General features: G+C 52.9%; 1 protein-coding gene across 1 annotated transcript; it reads left to right on the forward strand.

The window, feature by feature from the left end:
- The first annotated feature begins 565 nt into the window (after positions 1-565).
- On the forward strand, positions 566-6,540 carry LHX3 (LIM homeobox 3). The gene is made up of 6 exons (XM_069031881.1): positions 566-635; positions 3,273-3,444; positions 3,639-3,841; positions 4,029-4,180; positions 4,274-4,445; positions 6,122-6,540. The coding sequence occupies exons 1-6, from the start codon at positions 566-568 to the stop codon at positions 6,538-6,540; spliced, it is 1,188 nt and encodes a 395-aa protein (XP_068887982.1).
- Positions 6,541-18,485: the final 11,945 nt, after the last annotated feature.

Genomic DNA, 18,485 nt, shown 5'->3' on the forward strand with positions numbered 1-18,485 from the left:
CGTGTCCGCCCCGTCTCCAGTCAGCGCAATTAACCTCCTGCGCCGCTGGCCGGGGGTCAGACACCCGCTACCTCTCCGCGTTTGTTAATTAATTAGCGGCGGGGGAAGAGACCCCCCCCCCCCCCCCGCCCACGGGCGGCGTCGGGGCAGCCTCGCACCGCGGGGACAAACGAAATCCGGGCGCGGGGGCGGCCGGGGGGCGACCGGGCCCGGCGGGAGGGTCCCCCAGACGGCGGCTCCCCCGACCCCTTCGTGCGGCCGCCGGGGGGTTCGCGGGGGCCCCGGGCCGCTTTGCCCCCGAGGGCGGCGGCTGCAGCCCGAGCCCACGCGTCGGGCGCGGCCACGCGTGGGACGGCGGGGACAGCGCTCCCCCCGCCGCTTTTGTGATGCTAAAGAGCCCGGCGGTGAACCGGGGCCCAGCTGCGGCCCGGTGCCGCCCCCGGCCCGCCCCCCGCGCCCCCCCGCTCCGCCCAGCCCCGCGCCGCTCCCTGCGCGCCCCTCCGCGCCGCTCCGCCACTCCTCCGCAGCCACCCGCGCACTTCGGACGGCGCCCACGGAGGCCGCGATGCTGCTGGAGCGGGTCCGCGCCGGTTCGGAGAAGACAGCGGAGCTCTGTCCCTTCCCGCGGAGCCCAGGTGAGGGGGAGGCGCGCAGATCTCCGCGTCCCCCCGCGGAGGCACTGCCGGCTGTTCTGGGAGCCCCGGGCCCGGGCGGGCTCCGTCTGTGCCGGTTCCGCGCTCCCGGGGCACCGTCGTAGCCGCGGTCGGGGCTGGCTGCGGGGAAAGGCGGCCCGACGGCACCGGGGGATCCCTCCCGGTTCATCCCGCCCGCCCCTCGCTCTCTCTCGCTCTCCTGCCTCTTCCCCGATATCAGAGCCCCCCTCACTGCCCCCCGTACGCTGGCGGCCCCGCGGCCACTCCAGGCACCCGTTTGGCTCCCCGTCGATCCCAGGGGAAAAGCGGCGGCTGCCCCGGGGTCGCCCCGTTCCCCGTGCAACGAGGACAGGGACGAAACGAGGGCTTCCTACTGCCCGACGGTTCCCTCCGACTGCGGGGACCACCCGCGCCCCGCTGCCCGGCTCCCACACGGCTTTTTCCCGACTTTACAAAAACTCCGTTAATTCTTCTTTTAAATGTTTTTTTCTTCCTTTTTAACTAACGGGGGACAGCCTTGTCGGGGCGGGGGGAGCCGGGCTGCGCTCCCCGGCGTGGCCGGGTTCCGGGTCTCAGCGGGGGAGGCCGAGCCGGGTTCGGGGCAGCGCGTCCGGTCCCGGTGCGGGGCTGTCCCGGTTCTGGCCAACATCGAACGCGGTCGACGGGGCTTAGAAAAAAATCAACGAGGAGGCGGGGCGGGGTCCCCGCCGGTGTGCGGGGACAGAGGTGTCCCCGTGAGCGGGACCGACCGCGCGGCCCCGCAGCCGCCGTGAACGGGCCGGTGCCCCCGGTCCTACCCCGGTTCGCCTTTCCGTGGCTGTCCCCGTGGGCTCTCCGCGGGGCGCACATCGCGGCAGCGGCAGATGCGCGTTTGACCCGGCAACCGGGACCTGCTTCTGCACTCCGGGGGCGGAGGCGACACCGCCGAAATCGAACCCCCGGTAGAACGAAGGACGCGCAAACACCGTTGCCCTGCAGGACACGACCCTCGCTCACGGCCCCGCGGTCCTCGGGTCCGTCGGGGCCCGGGGAGGCAGCGGGAAGGGAGCGGCGGGGCTCGGCGGGGTTCGGCGGTGCTTACCGTGGCCGAGGGCCGGTCCCGGGGGGTTCGCGCCGCCGGGGGGCCCGAACCGTGCGGTGCTTTGCCCGGGCCGGGGGCAAATCCCGGGATTTGCGGCTCACAACGAGCTCGGGGCAGCGGCCGGCGCTGCCTCCCCCGGCGCGACCCCCGCCCGCCGCCGGCCCCGTCGGGGCTCGTTTCCGGGCGCCCCGGAGCCGCGTCCCTCCCGCCGAGCGCAGCCGGGAAGGGGCGGCGGGAGGGGATGTGCCGCCGGCCCCGGGGGCGGGGGGGATTAAATACAGCGCGCCGCGATGCCCTGCCCGGCGCTTCAGACCGGCACCGGCGGCGAGGGCCGGCGTCTAAAAATAACCCGCTTTAGCGAATTAAATCCCCGGCGCCGCGGGGGTGGCAGCGGCCGGGGCGGGGGACAGCAGCCGCCGTGATCTGGGGGGGGACCGGCGGGGGGGAGCGCGGAGGTTCCGCACCCGGCCCGGCGGCGGCGGGCACGGGGCTGGGGCCGGCGGGGGCTGCGCCCGCTCCCCGCGGAAGATGCGCCAGAGCCCGCGGCCCGCCTGAGGGAGCGGAGCTGCCGCGGGTCGCCATGCAGCGTAAGAGCCGCGGACCGGGCTGGACCGGGACCTTGCGGGGCTGTGCCGTGTTACTGTGCCCGGTGCCGGAGCTCCGTCCTGGCCGGGGCCGCTGTCTTTAGCGCTGCCGCTGTTGAGGTTGCTTGTCTGAACGCGGTGAATTGTTAAGGATAACGATTATCGCCTCCACCTCTTACCCCTGCGCACGGCGATCCAGCTCTGTATCTCTAAATATAATTATCTTTACATAGAGATTCTCTCATGTCCGTATCCATCTGTATCTGTACAGCCGTGTCATGCATCTCTCCGCCTCTATTTATACCGATATATCTCTATTCATGTATCTCATATCCATATTTTTACCTACTTATCTCTATCTATACCTGTATACAGAAATCTATATATTTATGCCTATATATCTGTACATTTCGTTCTCTATCTGCTGTATCTGTTTATTTTTATATCTCTATTTCTCCATGTCTGTATCCTTATCTCCTTCTGTATAATCTTTGTCGGTTATCTAGAGGGGGACGGAACAAAACTACCGCGTTTTTATTTTCAGTGCAATTCTCATAATTTTTTGGAGGTTTTTTCCCCACCCCGGCCGGGTATCCCGCCGTTGTTCGCAGGTGAATTTTGGAAGTCTAGGAAAAGGAAAAAGACCCTGGGAGAATTGCAGCTTTGCCGGCGGCTCGCTTGGGGGATTCATTCCGTTTCCATCACTTCCCTTCTTGTTTATCCCGGTTCTCCCGGGGGCTTTCCCAGCAGGGTGCTTGACCCGGGGTTTCGCTGCTCTCCGCGGCGCCGCTACAACGAATTTGAACGAATAATGATTTTTTTCGTGCTGTTCCCCGGGCCACCCCGGGGTCCGCCGTCGGTCGGCAGCAGCCCCGAGGGCGGCGGGCCGGGCCGGGCCGGTCGGGGAGGCGGCGGGGCCATCGACGGGGGCTGACGGGGGCTGCCTCCCCGCAGAGATCCCGCTGTGCGCCGGCTGCAACCAGCACATCGTGGACAGGTTCATCCTCAAGGTCCTGGACCGCCACTGGCACAGCAAGTGCCTGAAATGCTCCGACTGCCAGACGCAGCTGGCCGAGAAGTGCTTCAGCCGCGGGGACGGCGTCTACTGCAAGGAAGACTTCTTCAAGTGCGTGGGGACGGGACGGGGGGCGCCCGGGGACGGGGGGCGGCCGGCCCGGGGGGGTGTCACAGCGCGGGCAGCACGGGAGCCTTTGGGGTTCAGCACCGGGACAGCGGCACCGGGCGCGGCACCGCGGACAGCGCCGGGACCGTCCCCGGCCTCCGCCAGCTCAGCGGCCGCCGCTTGTCCCCCCTGCTCAGGCGCTTCGGGACGAAGTGTGCCGCCTGCCAGCAGGGCATCCCCCCGACCCAGGTGGTGCGCCGGGCCCAGGACTTCGTTTACCACCTGCACTGCTTCGCCTGCATCGTCTGCAAACGGCAGCTGGCCACCGGCGATGAGTTCTACCTCATGGAGGACAGCAGGCTGGTCTGCAAGGCGGACTACGAGACGGCCAAGCAGAGAGGTACCCCTTGCCCTGTCCTTTCCACCCCCGAGGGCAGCAGGGAGGCGGCCCGGGGCTCTCCTGCCCTGCGGGACAGGCTCACACACCGGGCGGGAGGGTTCCGGGAGCGCCTGGGGAGGGTCGGGGGTCCCGCGTCCCCGGGGCCGCTCCGTGGTCACTTCACCCCTAACTCGCCCCGTGTCGGCAGAGGCTGAGTCCACGGCCAAGAGGCCCCGCACCACCATCACGGCCAAGCAGCTGGAGACCCTCAAAAACGCTTATAACAACTCGCCCAAACCGGCGCGGCACGTCCGGGAGCAGCTTTCGTCGGAGACGGGGCTGGACATGCGGGTGGTGCAGGTGAGAGCGGGGTCCGGGCGGGCCGGGGGCGGGGGGCGGCGGGCAGGGACCGGCCCCGCAGCCACGGAGCTCCCCGGCGTGCCCTGCTCGCAGGTCTGGTTCCAGAACCGCAGGGCCAAGGAGAAAAGGCTGAAGAAGGACGCGGGGAGGCAGCGGTGGGGGCAGTACTTCAGGAACATGAAGAGATCCCGGGGGACATCCAAGTCCGACAAGGACAGCATCCAGGAGGAGGGGCCCGACAGCGACGCCGAGGTCTCCTTCACAGGTCGGTCCCCGCAGCCGGGGCTCTGCCGAGCGCGGTCTGTGCCCTCCCCGCAGAGCTGCTGCCGTGCCCGGGCTCTTTTCCCCTTCTCGGTGCCACAGTCAGAATTTTCGGCAATAAAACAGAGGGTGAAACCAAGCGGCCGAGGCGGGAGAGGGACAGAGCTGCGGGATTCACGGCGGGGCGGTCCCGGCTGCCCGGCCCTCGGCGGGGGAACCGGAGCCGCGGCACCGAGGGGCAGCCGGGGCTGAGGAGCGGCGGGGGAAGCTCCGCTCCGCCTCCGGCCGGGCCCGGAAAGCTGCGGGAAGGGAAGGGAGAACTCCCCGGGCAGGCGCTGCAATGTCAGAGCCGCGGCCCAGACACGGCCTTTTCAAGGGATTCTTGGAAATACAAAAACAGGAATCCCAGAACCACTGAATGTTTCTGTGGGTAAACGTGTGCGATTTTATACATTTTTTAAAATCTTTTTCAGGGGTGGTTTTATTTGTGCAGTTGCTTTCTAGGACTCCTCAGTCCTGTGGGAGCTGTTTCTGTGCTGCAAAAGGGAGATTGTTGTATATTAGGGGGTTTCTGCAGCAGAGTGTCCCCTTTTTGGAGCCCAGATTTCTGGTGACAAACCCAGGACAGACCAACAGCAGCTCTTGTCCTGTGCAGCCTCATCCCGCACGCTCCGAACCCACAGGAACAGGGACAGGGCCCCGTGCAGGGTGGGGAGGTCGGTGCCTGTGGCATTTGCAGGGACGTGTTCTACACAGTCTGGAGCCCAGAGCTCCATCCCAAATTTTTGTATCCTTTTTAGGAATGGGAGAGAAAAGGAAATGCCAACCTGTGTATGTATTTACACAAACTGTGTATTCATACAAACACTGTTTTCCATCTCAGCTCCTCTTCCCTGCTCCTAAAAACTATTTGATTTTCGAGTCTGTTTATACACACTGTGTATCAGCTCATTAAATATGAATATTCTATAAATAATAACTAAAAAATGTCCAACAATTATTGAGAGCTTGATGCCACAAACAGGTTTGTATCCCAGGCAACAGAGCAGCTCTCACTGTCCATAAAGCTCCTAACGAATACAAACAATTTTTGCTGGGAACTTAAAAAATATTGTTCATTTTTGAGGAGTGTTTTTAAGTCATACAAATACTTTCTATGTTCTTGTGATTTCATTAGCCTGTTCCTGAGCAGATAAATACTTTAATTTAATATCTCTTTTCCTGAGCAATAGGGAATTTATCTAGCATTGGTTCAGGTAGCTCCTAAAAGTGGTACCACAATTCAAAATAAGCCTCAAAACCAAATAGAAACAAAATCTGGAGAGATATTGAACTCACTTCCTCTTTAAAGAATTATTTTAAAATCACAGTCTTATATTTTAACATGTACTTTTCATGCATATTTTTAAAATCCAAGATGTATTAGATGTTTGTGCTCAGAAAAAACAATAATCCCATGGCTGCCCATGAAGATCTCTCAACAAGGATGGGAATAATAAGGAATTACAAGTGGAAGAGCGTGGCTGCTCAGCTCCCATCCTTTTAATCTATTTATACCCGGAGCTTGCGGGAGTTCCCGGGTGGCCGCTGCCAGCTGTGACCGGTGCTCCCCCAGTAAAACCAGCCCACTCCAGCACTGCCCATGGCTCCCCCAGTAAAACCAGTCCGTTTCCCTTTCAGATGAGCCCTCCATGTCCGAAATGAGCCATTCCAATGGGATTTACAGCAATCTCAACGAAGCGTCTCCTGCGCTGGGGAGGCAGGCGGGGACCAACGGGAGCTTCGCGCTGGATCACAGCGGGATCCCGGCTCAGGACCAGTACCACGACCTGCGATCCAACAGCCCCTATGGGATCCCCCAGTCCCCAGCGTCCCTGCAAGCGCTGCCAGGCCACCAGCCCTTAATCTCCAGCTTGGTTTACCCAGACAACGGCTTGGGCATCATGGGACAGAGCGGACAAGGGGTGCCCCAGTCCATGAGGGTCCTGGCCGGGAATGGACCGAGCTCCGACCTCTCCACCGGCAGCAGCGGGGGGTACCCGGATTTCCCGGCCAGCCCGGCCTCCTGGCTGGATGAGGTCGACCATGCTCAGTTTTGATGCGGGGCCACCCCCGGGCAGTGGGAAGGGAAAGGACTCGGTGCTGTTAAATGCCACCTGCTCTTGGAAAGGACAGAGGGATGAGCCGTGAGTGCTGAGCGGGGCAGGAATGTGACGACACGGAGGGAGCAGAGGGGATTTCGGAGATGACCCTGGCAGAGGATGGTGGACAAAGGCCCTGGCACTGCAACCGTTGGCACCCGGAGCGTCCAAACCAAACTGATTCTCGTGTCTTTACCAAACACCAAGACTTGTGCTTTACAGATTTGATATGAGGTATTTTGCGTTCTGTTGTCAGTGCATTCTCCAAAGCAAGGACTTGCTCCATCACCCCTCCACACCGAAACATTTTTAAGGGAAAATAAAGTCCTCATCTACGGTGAAAGGTGTGACAATGTCTATATTTCTATAGGAGAAATGTTCATAGTGAATCACTTCAGAAACCCATGGTAGGAAACTTCTCTGTTCTTCCAGCAGATTTTTTAAAAGTGCACCAATGCGGTATGTTTTGTTTTATTTTGAATTTACATTAACTTTTCTAAAATGAAATGTTCTTTAATATGCCAATCATTTATCAACAGCCCTTTTCCTTTGTAAAATGAAAATCATATGTTAATTCTGCTTCTCCCCTTTTTAATTTGTAGATTGCTAGTTTGACTCTTCCATATAAGCATTAAACCGTGAATAGATGTATTTATTACCAAGTAATTCCACGTTTATCACGAGGTCAAGAGGTGAATTTTCTTGACCCAGGGACACTGGTGGCTCTGGGTTGTGGATCTTATGCTTTTCCTTCAAATTCCTTTGCATCAGTTTTACTGCAAAGTGTCTCAAAAATCACCCTGATGTCTTGTTGCCAAATACCTTCTCGGGGGGTTGGGCTGGTTTAGGACAAGCCATTCCCCAGGCACTGCTGGAGTGTCCCCCCTTCCCTGGGGACATGCCTCTGTTCCAGACATTTGTGTGTTTCCACGGATATCGTGCAAGCTGATTGTGAGGAAAGGCAAGACAATATGTATATTGTTATCTGTAAAAAATATGGAATTAACTGTAGATTATGTGGGTGTCCAGTGTCTTTTATTTATATTCTCGCTTTCTCTCTGATGATCAAATACTTCAAGATTACAAATAAATTTGTCAGCTAAACTTTGAACAGTCTTTTGCTAAATTCACATCAATATCAGTAAATAAAAAAACCCTGAAACTAAAAGCTCCTAAAACTCGATGCCAAAGTGTTGAAATATTTCCTTTCCATAGGGGAGCAAACCCACTGATGTGCAAAGGCTTTGAAACAAAATAAAATGAGGTGGGAGGCTGGCAGTCCTTGGGAGACCTGAACAGGATTGCTCTGGCTTTGATCATATTTTTGATGGGTCACTGTTATTTTTCAGCATTTGTGGCAGAAGTAGTGGGCTGATAAAGCAACAGGAAATGGAGTCTGATGTTGTCTGTCTGTGAGCAGAAAGTTGTGAATGTGAAACACAGAGTCAGATGTTGAAATATTTCAAAGAGAAATCAGAAAGAAAGGGGAAAAATCCCTAAGGGGAGTCAGTTTGACCAAACATATGCAGACAGACAGACAGACAGACAGATAGATAGATAGATAGATAGATAGATAGATATTTAAACACGAATACATATCCAGATAAACACACACATCCACACGGCCGTGGTCACACTGAAGGGCTGTGCTGAGCTCTCTGGTTTGAGGATCTGGTGGCAGAGGCTTTTAAACTCACGTGAGCTTTGAGGTTCTCACTCGCCTGAGGAGGAATTGCTCACTCAAAGGAGAAACTCCCTCTTCTCTCCAGGAGACCCACTCCAAGAGCCATGGCAGGGATGGGAGAAACCCCAGGCAAAGCTTTGCCTCTTTCAGTTCTGAGCTCCTGAGTCTGAGCCCAGAGCTGGGCTTGGCCGCTTCTCCTTCCTTCTCCAGAAATGAGCAATAAAGAGACAACTGTTGCTGCCAGCCTGGAGTTACATCACAAGGACATTTCTTACTGAAATTTGTGGAGTAAATAGAAAACTATGGGGTTTAAAACAAGCAGGTTGCAGAACTTCACCTAAAGAGAAAAGAAGAGTTTTTATTTTCTAGAATTCTGTGTCTGGAAATGTCCTCACCAAATCTGGGCAGGTGTTTTGCATCAAAATATTTTGGTGGTTCAAGTATTCATAATACTTTCATATAGAAGACTAAAAAAATACTTTGAAATACTCTTATTTCCTAAAAATTGAGAAGTAACAACAGAAAGACAGAAATGCAGTTGATTTTAGGATAATTCTGTGGTTATAAACCCAGTCTAAAACCTGTAGTAATTGAACCTGTGTTTTATAGATATTTCCCTCATCCTTTCCCTCCCAGTAAATAACAGGCGCTGTTGTTCCTTTCCCCCTGGGAATTCCCAGGAGGTGGCTGAATTTAAGAAAGGAAGAAATGCAAATCTCCCCCGTGCCTTTGTGCTTTGCTCTGAAAGGCAGAACGGGGCTGGAAGTTGCCGGCGCTTGTGCTGCTCTGAACAGGGAGAAGAGCTCCCCGAGTGTCCTGAGCTCAAATTCAGGGATTGCATTTCAGCCTCTCCTTTCAGGGCCGAGGCTCAAGGATTCCATTAATATAAATGCTTTCTTCCTGTTAAGAAGAAAACCAATTTGAAAGAGGCAAATAAAACTAATGCTGTCTAACTGACTGACAGCTTGTAAAACCCAGGCAGAATTAGGAAGAAGAGGTTTGCACTGCTCAGTTTGCAGGTGGCTTTACAACCTCCAGTGATTTCCATCAGTGCATGACATGGGAGGCAGGAATTTTTTTGTCTTCTCAATGAGGAAAATCTACTGTAGCAATCTTTTTTTTTTTTCCCACACTGCATATTCACCTTTGTGCCTGAACTTGTGTTCCCTACAGAAATGTTTAGATTTTACATCAAATACTAGAAGCAACTTATTTATTTCTTATTCGGATTTCCTGTGTCAGGCCAATGAAACCAAATCCCTCGTGCCCAGGGGACGAGTCGGATCCACGGGAGAGGGTGACAAAAAGGGGCCAAGATCTTGGGCACAGAGCTTGGGGCCCTCAATGCCCCTCTGGGGGTGTGGGCCAGGTGAAACCCCTCATCCACGGGGAGCAGGGAAGGTGGACAGGGCCAGGCCATCCTCAGGTCCCCTCTGGTGGTTTCTCCCAGATGTATCAAAGCATCTGAGCAAAGGTGTTCCCACTGTCCTCAGGTCCCACCTCACCTCCCCCTGCCCAAATCATGAGCCTCAGGAACAAGAGAGGAAAACCTCTGGATCCTCTTCTACAGCACAGGCAGAGCTGCTGGGTAGGATGGAGAGATCCTAGAGATTTGGTTTCAGTAAAAATTCCAGCAAAGATGCTGCCTGTTTACAGGAGACTTATCTCACCAGCCACCCACAGTTCGGCCAAAACCAAGCTCCAAACGTTTTTTAGCTCCCTGGTTCTTCTTCCACCGAGGTCTGAAGAGCGTCCCTGTCTCTCCAGGGAGGGCAAAGCCACGGGCTGCCAGTATCTGGCTGGACACAAGTCCTGCATCCCACTCCCACTCAGGCCCTGGCCTCTTCCAGCGCCTCTGCAGAGCCTGGAAAAAGGCTCCGAGTCAGCTGGAGGTGAGTAAATCATTCCTGACAGCTACATCTCTACAGGGCAGTTAGAATTAATGTAACAATTTGGCGTTTAATGAAGCAACAACATGCTGGGCTGCAGAGAATAGCTGGGACCTGCTGCAGTCATCTTATAATCCCTGAGGGACCCAAACGGCAGCGACTCCATCAGATGCCGACTTGTCAGGCTGAGCAAACGGCCGGGTGGGGACAGCGAGGGACAGCGGAGTGGCCGGGAGCTGGCAGCCCCTCCAGCTGGGAGACAGCCAGCGTCCGGCAGCTGAGCACGGCTCCAGGGACAGAGCCGAGCCTGGAGCCCAAATCCCTGTGTCCCCACGCTCCAGGGATGGGCACAGCTCTGAACAGGGGGAGCATCCCAGGGGATCACCGGGCACTGCCTGTGCTGCTCTGCCCGGAGCTCGGGGAGTGCTCGGCCTGAGCAGGTCACAGAGATGCTGAAAGCTGTTATTTGTGTAAAAAAATATTTTATGAAGCTTGTCAGAAGAGTAGAGAACTAAATCAGCACTGGAAGGGGAAACTGGCAGAACAATATGTTTTCTAAATAAAAAACAGCTCAATCAGGTGCTCTGCACCCAAAAGTCGGATTTCTGCACAAGTTGCAGGTGTTCAGTTTGAGGGAAAAGGCCTTTAAAAACACTCCCTGCATGGAGGAGGGAGCGAGGGGAATGAATGCAAATGACTTTGGAGACAATCTCCCATTTCCCATGTATATACACACGCTCTCACAGCATCGCAGGCTGCAGCAGCTTGGATGCTTTAAAATAAATCATGCAGTGCTTTCTTTTTTTTTTTTTGCTTGCTCGCTTTTAAATGAAAGCACAGCACAAAACAACATCCCCTCACTTCCCAGCCCATCCGTGCTGGAGCTCCTCTCTGGGGCTGGCTGGCGTGTGTGTGGCCATAAACCTCCCCACGTTTTGTTGTGAAGCCTCACGGTCACCGGCTTTAAGGGCTTGACAGGTTTATAAAGTGCTGAGTGTCCCCCAGGGACGGCAGCACTGTTTGCAGGGAAGATGAAGCGTGCCATATCCAGCTGGTCTAACAAGGCAGCGGGAAATCTAAATTAATTCAGGAATCACTTCTGTTTTGCCGAGGGAGGATGCTGTCCTCAATCTATGGAAACAGCCCACTGGAATACTCGTTAACAGCAGGGACAGGGTGCGAGGCCAGGCTCCCCTCGCCCGTGGTGGGGTAAATCAGGGGCAGGGAACAGAAGTGCAAAGCACAGGAGGGAAAGGAAGTGCAGGGACAGGACCTCCCTCCCAAAGACACCCACAGAGGGCTGGCAGGGTTTGGGGTGGGAGGTTGGTTTCCACTTGAAGCAGCTGATTTCCTCAAATCTGCCTGGAAAGAGGGATGGGCCTCACCAAGGGCTCTGCAGGTGAGGCCACAGGGGAGTTATTTAATGGCCCCTGGCTCCCCTTATCCAGGGCTGTGTTCTTGCTGATTTCTCACTTCCCTCAACCATCATGGGGTCACTCTCTATTGACCATGTGGCATCTGGGATTGGGCCCCCTCTCTGGACCGAAGGTCAGTTGTGCTGGTTGTGTTTGGGAGAGCTTGTTGCACAATCATGAGGTGATTTCATCTCAGGACGTGGTGCTGGGTGTTTCCTGAGAATCTGTCCTGGCATTTGTGTGGACCATAAATGAAGCAGATAGAGGGGCTGGTTCCCAACATGTGAGTCTTTTCTCAAGTGAAAAAAAAAAAAAAAACAAAAAACTCCAAAGCTCAGATGATCTCAGCTTGCTGTATAACGAGCCTTTACTTTACCACAGCCTGGTTTGAGAGGCTAGACTTGTTTGCTGGCTCCTTTTTCCTGAGGCTGCACAACACTGAGCTGTGACTGTTTTTCCCTCTGTATGCTGCAGGCTCTGTTAGGATTTGTTGGGCTTTGTTTTGTTTTCTCAAATGTGCATTATAATTTGAAAGGAGTTATAACATTGTCTGGAGACTGGATGCTGAAATTCCTGCTTTCCTGTTCCTGGAGGGAATCCTGCTGTTGCTTCATCTCTGGGGACAGGAGAGTCCTGACAAATAGATGGACAAGCCAAGCTGCGTCTGTGCGTGCAGAAGAGGAGGGCTGGTGTTTTCTTGGGGCTGAGGAAGGGCTGAGCACTGGGGATCACTGCACCTGAACCATCCCTGGGTGCAGTGGGAAGAAGGTCCCACAGCCCAGGTGGTGTCTTGATAGAGCAAAGCAAGGCTGTGTGTGCTGGGCAGAGCCAGGGTGGCAGAAGGCAGCAGTGGTAAAGGGAAATTGGTTTGAACAACGCTTTTTGGAAAGTGAAGTTGAACATCCCGTGTTGTCCTTGGTGCCCCATTTGTGTTGGTCGATGTGCAGCCTCTCGGGCCCCTCTCCAGCAGCACCTGCTCTGATGGCTCTGACCAGCCCTAATCAGAGCCACGGGGAGCCTTTAGTAAATGAGGGAGGATTTGGGCAGCAGAGCTCAGTATTTGGGAATTGGGCTCCAGTTGTTGAGTGTATCACATGGAATTGGCTTCATAGGATGTGGTTCTTTTATGAGAGTGTTTGAGAAGGAGCAGAGCCAGGTCCTGCCTGTTCCTTGCCACCAGCAGTACTTAGCACAGCCTTTTAATTTTCATTTCCTGAACATTCCCTTCTCACTGTGGCCTGTTCCTGACAGGAGGCTGCCATGAACTTCAAAATTAATTTTCCTGGACTATCCTAATCGTTCTAGTTAAAACATTCCCTTGTTATGCCTTTATTGGGATTTGACTCTGGGGGTTAAGGGTGTTTTGATGAACCTGCTTGATGTGGCAAAATTATAACTTATTCTGCTTTTAATTTGTACTAATCATACACTCAGAAATAAAGAATTGGTCCCCCAAGTGTTTTTCTGGACTGGAGGACCAGGCTCATTTATTTGCAGGGATTAATAAGCTGCATGCTAATTGTAGGATGCTGATATTGCCATGCCACAGCAGCAGGACAGCACAACCACCCCGAGCCAGGCTGCAGCCCAGCTCCATTGAAATACAGATTTGTGCAGGTTTTTATTACTAGATTTGCCAACAGAAAAATCATTCTGTTCCGAAATAAATTCCCTTGTGTTAGTTGAAGCATCTCATTAACTTAGATGAACACTAATTGATGTGCTTTGATCAGGTGGGATGTTTCTGTCCCACTTCAGTATGAGGGTTGTGTCCTGTGTGTGAGTTGAAGTGCTTGGACCAAGTGCAGGGATGCAGTGAGTCCTGAGCCACCCCTCAGTGAGTGTTTGCAGGAGCTGTCACCAAAATAACACTGAAGCAGCAGCTCAGACATTTGCAGTCTGTCCATGATGTGCAGCCACAGGATGTGTCCCTGTGCCCTGGCACCTGTCCTGGTCCCTTGCATGACCCTGGAGCCCAGGTGAGCCTGTGTCACCCCTTCGGGCACTGCCCTGCTGGAATATGATCACTTAGTGGCTCTGGGGGCTGACACATTACTTGTCATTAATATTAGAACAGGCCAAGCAGGGCTCGAGTTGCAGCGTGGGGAGCCTTGGTACAGCTGTGTCCAGTGGGCTGCAGGGACAAGGCAGGGATGCCTGGGCTGGAACAGGCAGCAGGAATATCAAGGAAGGCTGCTGAAGGCTCGTGAGTCAGGGCTGAGTCTGGCCCCACCAAGCCTGGCTTGCTGCATCTGTGGGGACAGGAGTCACTTAGGAGTCACCTCCTGCTTCTACCAGGGCAGATGTTTTGCTTTCTAAAGACCCAAGTGCTCAGCAGAGGATGCAGGAAGGGAAAACCAGAGTTCCCTTCATTTTTCTTAAGCCTATCCCTGCTCCTGCTGTGAGTTATTGTGGGGATGGTGGCAAACTTTAGCCTACCCCAGGGAATGGCTTGGTAAGGTAACAGGTCTCTGTTAAAAAAAACCACTTTTTAGTGTGTTTTGTATGCTGGGGACATTGTGTGCACACCACGACACAGCCTCTGCCCAGGGAGCTGCTGGGGGGATGCTCCATTACAGACTGGAAAGAAAAGCCAAGACTTACATCAGGTATTCTTGTGCTGCCACAGCCCAACCTGCAGCCTGATGGCGATTATGAGCCAAATTTGTCTTGGAAAAGCAGAGCTGAAAGCACATGGACTCAAGGCAGGGAGACACTAGTGGTTAAACCCCTCTTAGGTTTTGGGGAGCTGTGGCACCTCCCACAGCTCAGCCAGCTGGCTCTGGAGTCCCCTCTCCTTTATTAATTAAAGCTGGTTGGTGTGAAGAGGAATCAAGGAAGGGCTCTTGATGCAGTTACACTTCCCACAGATGTTACTGTGTATCCATTATGGTCGGTGAAAGCCTTGTCAACATTTTTCCAGGGAAGAATGAAAATGTAAATAACTTTAAAATGATTCAATGTCACTGTGGTACGGGGAAAGGTCATGCTGCTGGAGACCATTTATCTTTTTGCTGATTTAAAGAGCTTTTTTCCTATTACATTTTTTGAAATTAATGTTTTTAAACATTACCCAAAGTAATGGTAACAATTATGGGGTTTATGGGATTGATTGTTATGCAGGCTGGGATTTAAATTGGAAAAGATTTGTTTTAGGTAGTCGTTGCTGAGGGATTTTAACAGACTTTTTGATTTATGGCTTATAAAAATGTTTGTGTGATTTAATGGAAAGACAAACTGTGATCCTAAATTCCCATGTAAATATGGGGGCAGGATGTTCTTTGGGAATGAGTTTGGGATTACAGAAGCAGAGCTCATGTGCATGTAAGCGTCAAAATGTACAAACCTGATGTGAGCCCGGAGTGATAGGGCCTTATTTGTGAATTAGGGGTTGGAGGAAAGACAGGTTGGAGACTTTGCTTCCCCTTGTCCCTGTGTAATGCTGCTCCCCACTGCTGGGAGGACATTGGGAACTCTGTGCTCTGTGGGGAAAAAAGAGCTCTTTAAGATCATCAAGCCCAACTGTTAACCCAGCACTGCCAGGTCCACCACTAAACCATGTCCCCAAGCACCACATCCCCACGGTCTTGCTTGGAAAGGTGGGTGTAAAGATGATCTTTGCATCTGTTCCTCTCAGGGCAGCTGTTGGGAATGTGGGACAAGGCTCCTGCCCACGTGACAAGATGAGCCAAGACCCCCTTGTTCTCCTGTGTGCTCCAGCCATCCTGGAGCTCATCTCTCCTAGAGTCACTGCAGACTGTGAAAACAGGAGACACTTGAAAGGCCCCAAGCTCCTCTGCACAGGAAGAATTCCAGCAGCACTGACCCCTGCTTTGGGGAAGGAAGGGAGGAAATAGCTCTGCTCTAGCAGAACTCTTGGCTTGCTGAGATGTAGCTGCATTTTTCACCTCTGTTGCCCCTGCTACAGCAAGTGTGAGGCAGCGGGGATGCCACAGCTGGTGCTTTGCATGTAATTTTCACCCTCTTGTTAATGACCTTGCAGGGATTAGCATGGCCTTCTCCATATGCCAGTAGATTATGTCTGTTGGCAGCTGCTGCTACTGGAGCAAAATGGGATAGTTTTCATTAGGAGTGCTTGACATTAGGTTGCCCTGGGTGTCGTCAATCCTAAACTGTCAGTGCCTGTGAATAAAGCAGTGTACAGATGTGATTTATTAGATGTGCTGCTGCTTTGCTGCAAATGTGGCATTTTCAAGTCAGCAAGGTCTGGCAGAAGTGTGAAAGGGACCTTCCTGGTGTTCCCTGCTCACCCTTCCACCCACAGGCTCTGTGGGGCTGTCCAGCAGCACGGCATGGAAAATCTGCCCTGAAATGACTGAGTGACATGAGAACTTGGATAAAATCCCCCCCCTGTGCTGCTCAGTGCAGCTACTCCCTTGTAAATACAAGTGAGTTTGTGTTTATTGGAAAGAATCTGTGAATTTTTCAGAGTTTAACTTGCAAGTGTGTTTTGAAAGAGCACTTCAATCCAGCTTGAGTGAAGGGTGGGGGGAGCAGACTGCTGCTCAGTGTTGGAACATGGGTTGGCCTTGAAATGATCTTATTTTGATGATTAAAAAACCATTTAGATTTACTACACAGACCTCTTCGTCCCTAAATCAAGCAGTGCAGAGGAAAATCATCTTTCAGTATCGCCTTATTCCTATAACTGAATCAGGGTCATATCCTGAAATATTTTTGTAGGCTGAGGGGGACACAGCTCACTCTTGGGGACACAATTTCCAGGGTGCAGGGCAGGACGGGGATGAGATCCTCACCCAGCTTCTGGGGAGGGATGTTACAGAGGCTTCCCTGGGAGGAACCAGGCTCCCTGTGTTCTGCAAGGTTATTAATCCTCTGTTTATCCTGTTTTAAAATAAGCAGTTTAAAGGAGGCTGTCAAGATGATAGGCCACAAATCCATGTCATTCGTTTGATTTGCAACAGCAGAGCTAAACTCTCATGTGTCCCTCCCTGAACAGAGGGGGGTTGTGCTCCTCAGCAGGCTGCAGGAATATCCCAGCCCACCCTGGCTGGAGGGACCCCCTCCTCAGGCTAGAATGCTCCTTTGGAAAGGCCAAACTCTATTCCTGGGAGCATCCAGAGAGCCATTCCACAGATTTCAGTGGTGTTCTTTAGGGCTGTGCCTACCTGACAGACCCATCCATCACAAATTTATTGAACAGCAGATTTGGGGAAGGGACCAGCTGCTGGGGGGGAGTCTCAAAGCTCCTTGCTCTGCTTGGCTTTGTGCCCACTCAAGAACAGATCACCACAGGTTCTTCTGGGCAGAACAGCTTCACTATTGCAATCTAACTACTTAAAGGCTCTTTTCCCAAGTTCAGTAACCCCCAATTCATTATTATCATCCATGGGCAATTATTTGATCGGCAATTGTTATATTAAATCTAATTTAATAGCACGTGTGAGAGATTTGGTTTAAAAGTGGTGATGTAAAGGGAATTTTGCTTATTGCAATACAGAAGCTTGGGGCAGAGCTGGAGCAGGCCAGATGTCCAAGAGGCACTAGCAAAAAAAAAGGAAAACAGAGGAAAACCCTCAAATTTGGATCAAGCTGATTTATTGGCACATAGCAGTGTGAAAACATCATACACAAACATGACCTGTAGGCAAAGCTCCTTCTCTTCTGGGGCTGAGGGGGGGATTTGGGCAGCTCTGTATGGGCTGGGTGCTGGGGGGGCTGGTTTGTGCCCAGATCCCCAGGGACAGCGGGGTGGGGGCTGCAGGTGCCTGGGGAACAACTTGCTCTGAGCCCCGGAGAGATTTCCCAGTTGGAAGAAGACACTGAGGAGTGGTGAAAGGGTGTGGGCAGGGGATGATGAATGAGGGAGGAGGGGAAAAAAAAAGAAGTGAGAATGGAGAATGTGAAAAGAAATGCTTGAACTCTGACTGTGGCAGTGTTACACCCCAGATGGGTTTGACTTCTGTCTTCAGCAGCAGGAATAAAACATCTCCCTGGACAATTAGAGGCAGGCTCACACATCTATTCCTCTCTCTGGAAAAATAATCCAGGTTAGTTAACAGTGGTAGTTCTAGAATGCCCAGGAGGTAATTAGAACACTCTCTCATATGTAAACTAAGCTCCAGTCCCAAATAAACACAGAAAAAAAAGTAATAATCATAGCTGTTCTCTTCCCACATGTTACAGCAGCAGGTATTTGCAGTATAAAATTTAATAGGAACGTCTCACTGGTTTATTTCCTCCACTTTCATTCTGTTCTCATCAGTGAAAAGCTCCCTCTAAAGTGTGGCTAATTATTTAGATTACTGGTGTTTTCAGCAAGGTTTACATTCTCTTGACATCAGGAGTCTAAATTAGAAAGAATTGACATGAAAGCACCTTTAACATGTTGGTTGTCAACACCTATTAAATATGATGTGATTTTGGCATAGTTAAAGTTCAGGATACCAGGACCACACGACATCAGCCTGGAGGAAGCAGCGTCCTTGCTGCAGTGTTCAGGGATGATGCTCCAAAATGCTTCTGTTCCCTGAATCTGGCACATGACATTCCCACACTGCAATTTCAGAGGCACCCAGTCCCTGCAGCTGGGCTTCTCAGGAGTGAAACTACTTGGTAGAATATTTGGGTGGGGAGAAACAGCAACTCCCAAGCTCTAGAGACTTTCTCTGGGGCACTGCCAGGTTTAAGCCAATCCCAAGGTGTCCTGACAGCCGGAAGACCTGGCTTGTGTGGTCTCACAAAGGGTGATACTTTGCTTAGCAGGTGCAGAGGTCCTGGTTTCAGGGGCTGAAATAATCAGTTAGTCCTGGTTTCAGGGACTAAAATAACTGTAATAACTGTGGATTAAGCTTACCCTCTCCTTGGTTTGTGACCATTGCTGGGTAGATTGTCACAAGCAGAACCAGAGGGTTAAAGCTGCTTTCCAAACCA

This window comes from Aphelocoma coerulescens, chromosome 17 (genome assembly GCF_041296385.1).
Source record: "Aphelocoma coerulescens isolate FSJ_1873_10779 chromosome 17, UR_Acoe_1.0, whole genome shotgun sequence".
Lineage (NCBI taxonomy): Eukaryota > Metazoa > Chordata > Aves > Passeriformes > Corvidae > Aphelocoma > Aphelocoma coerulescens.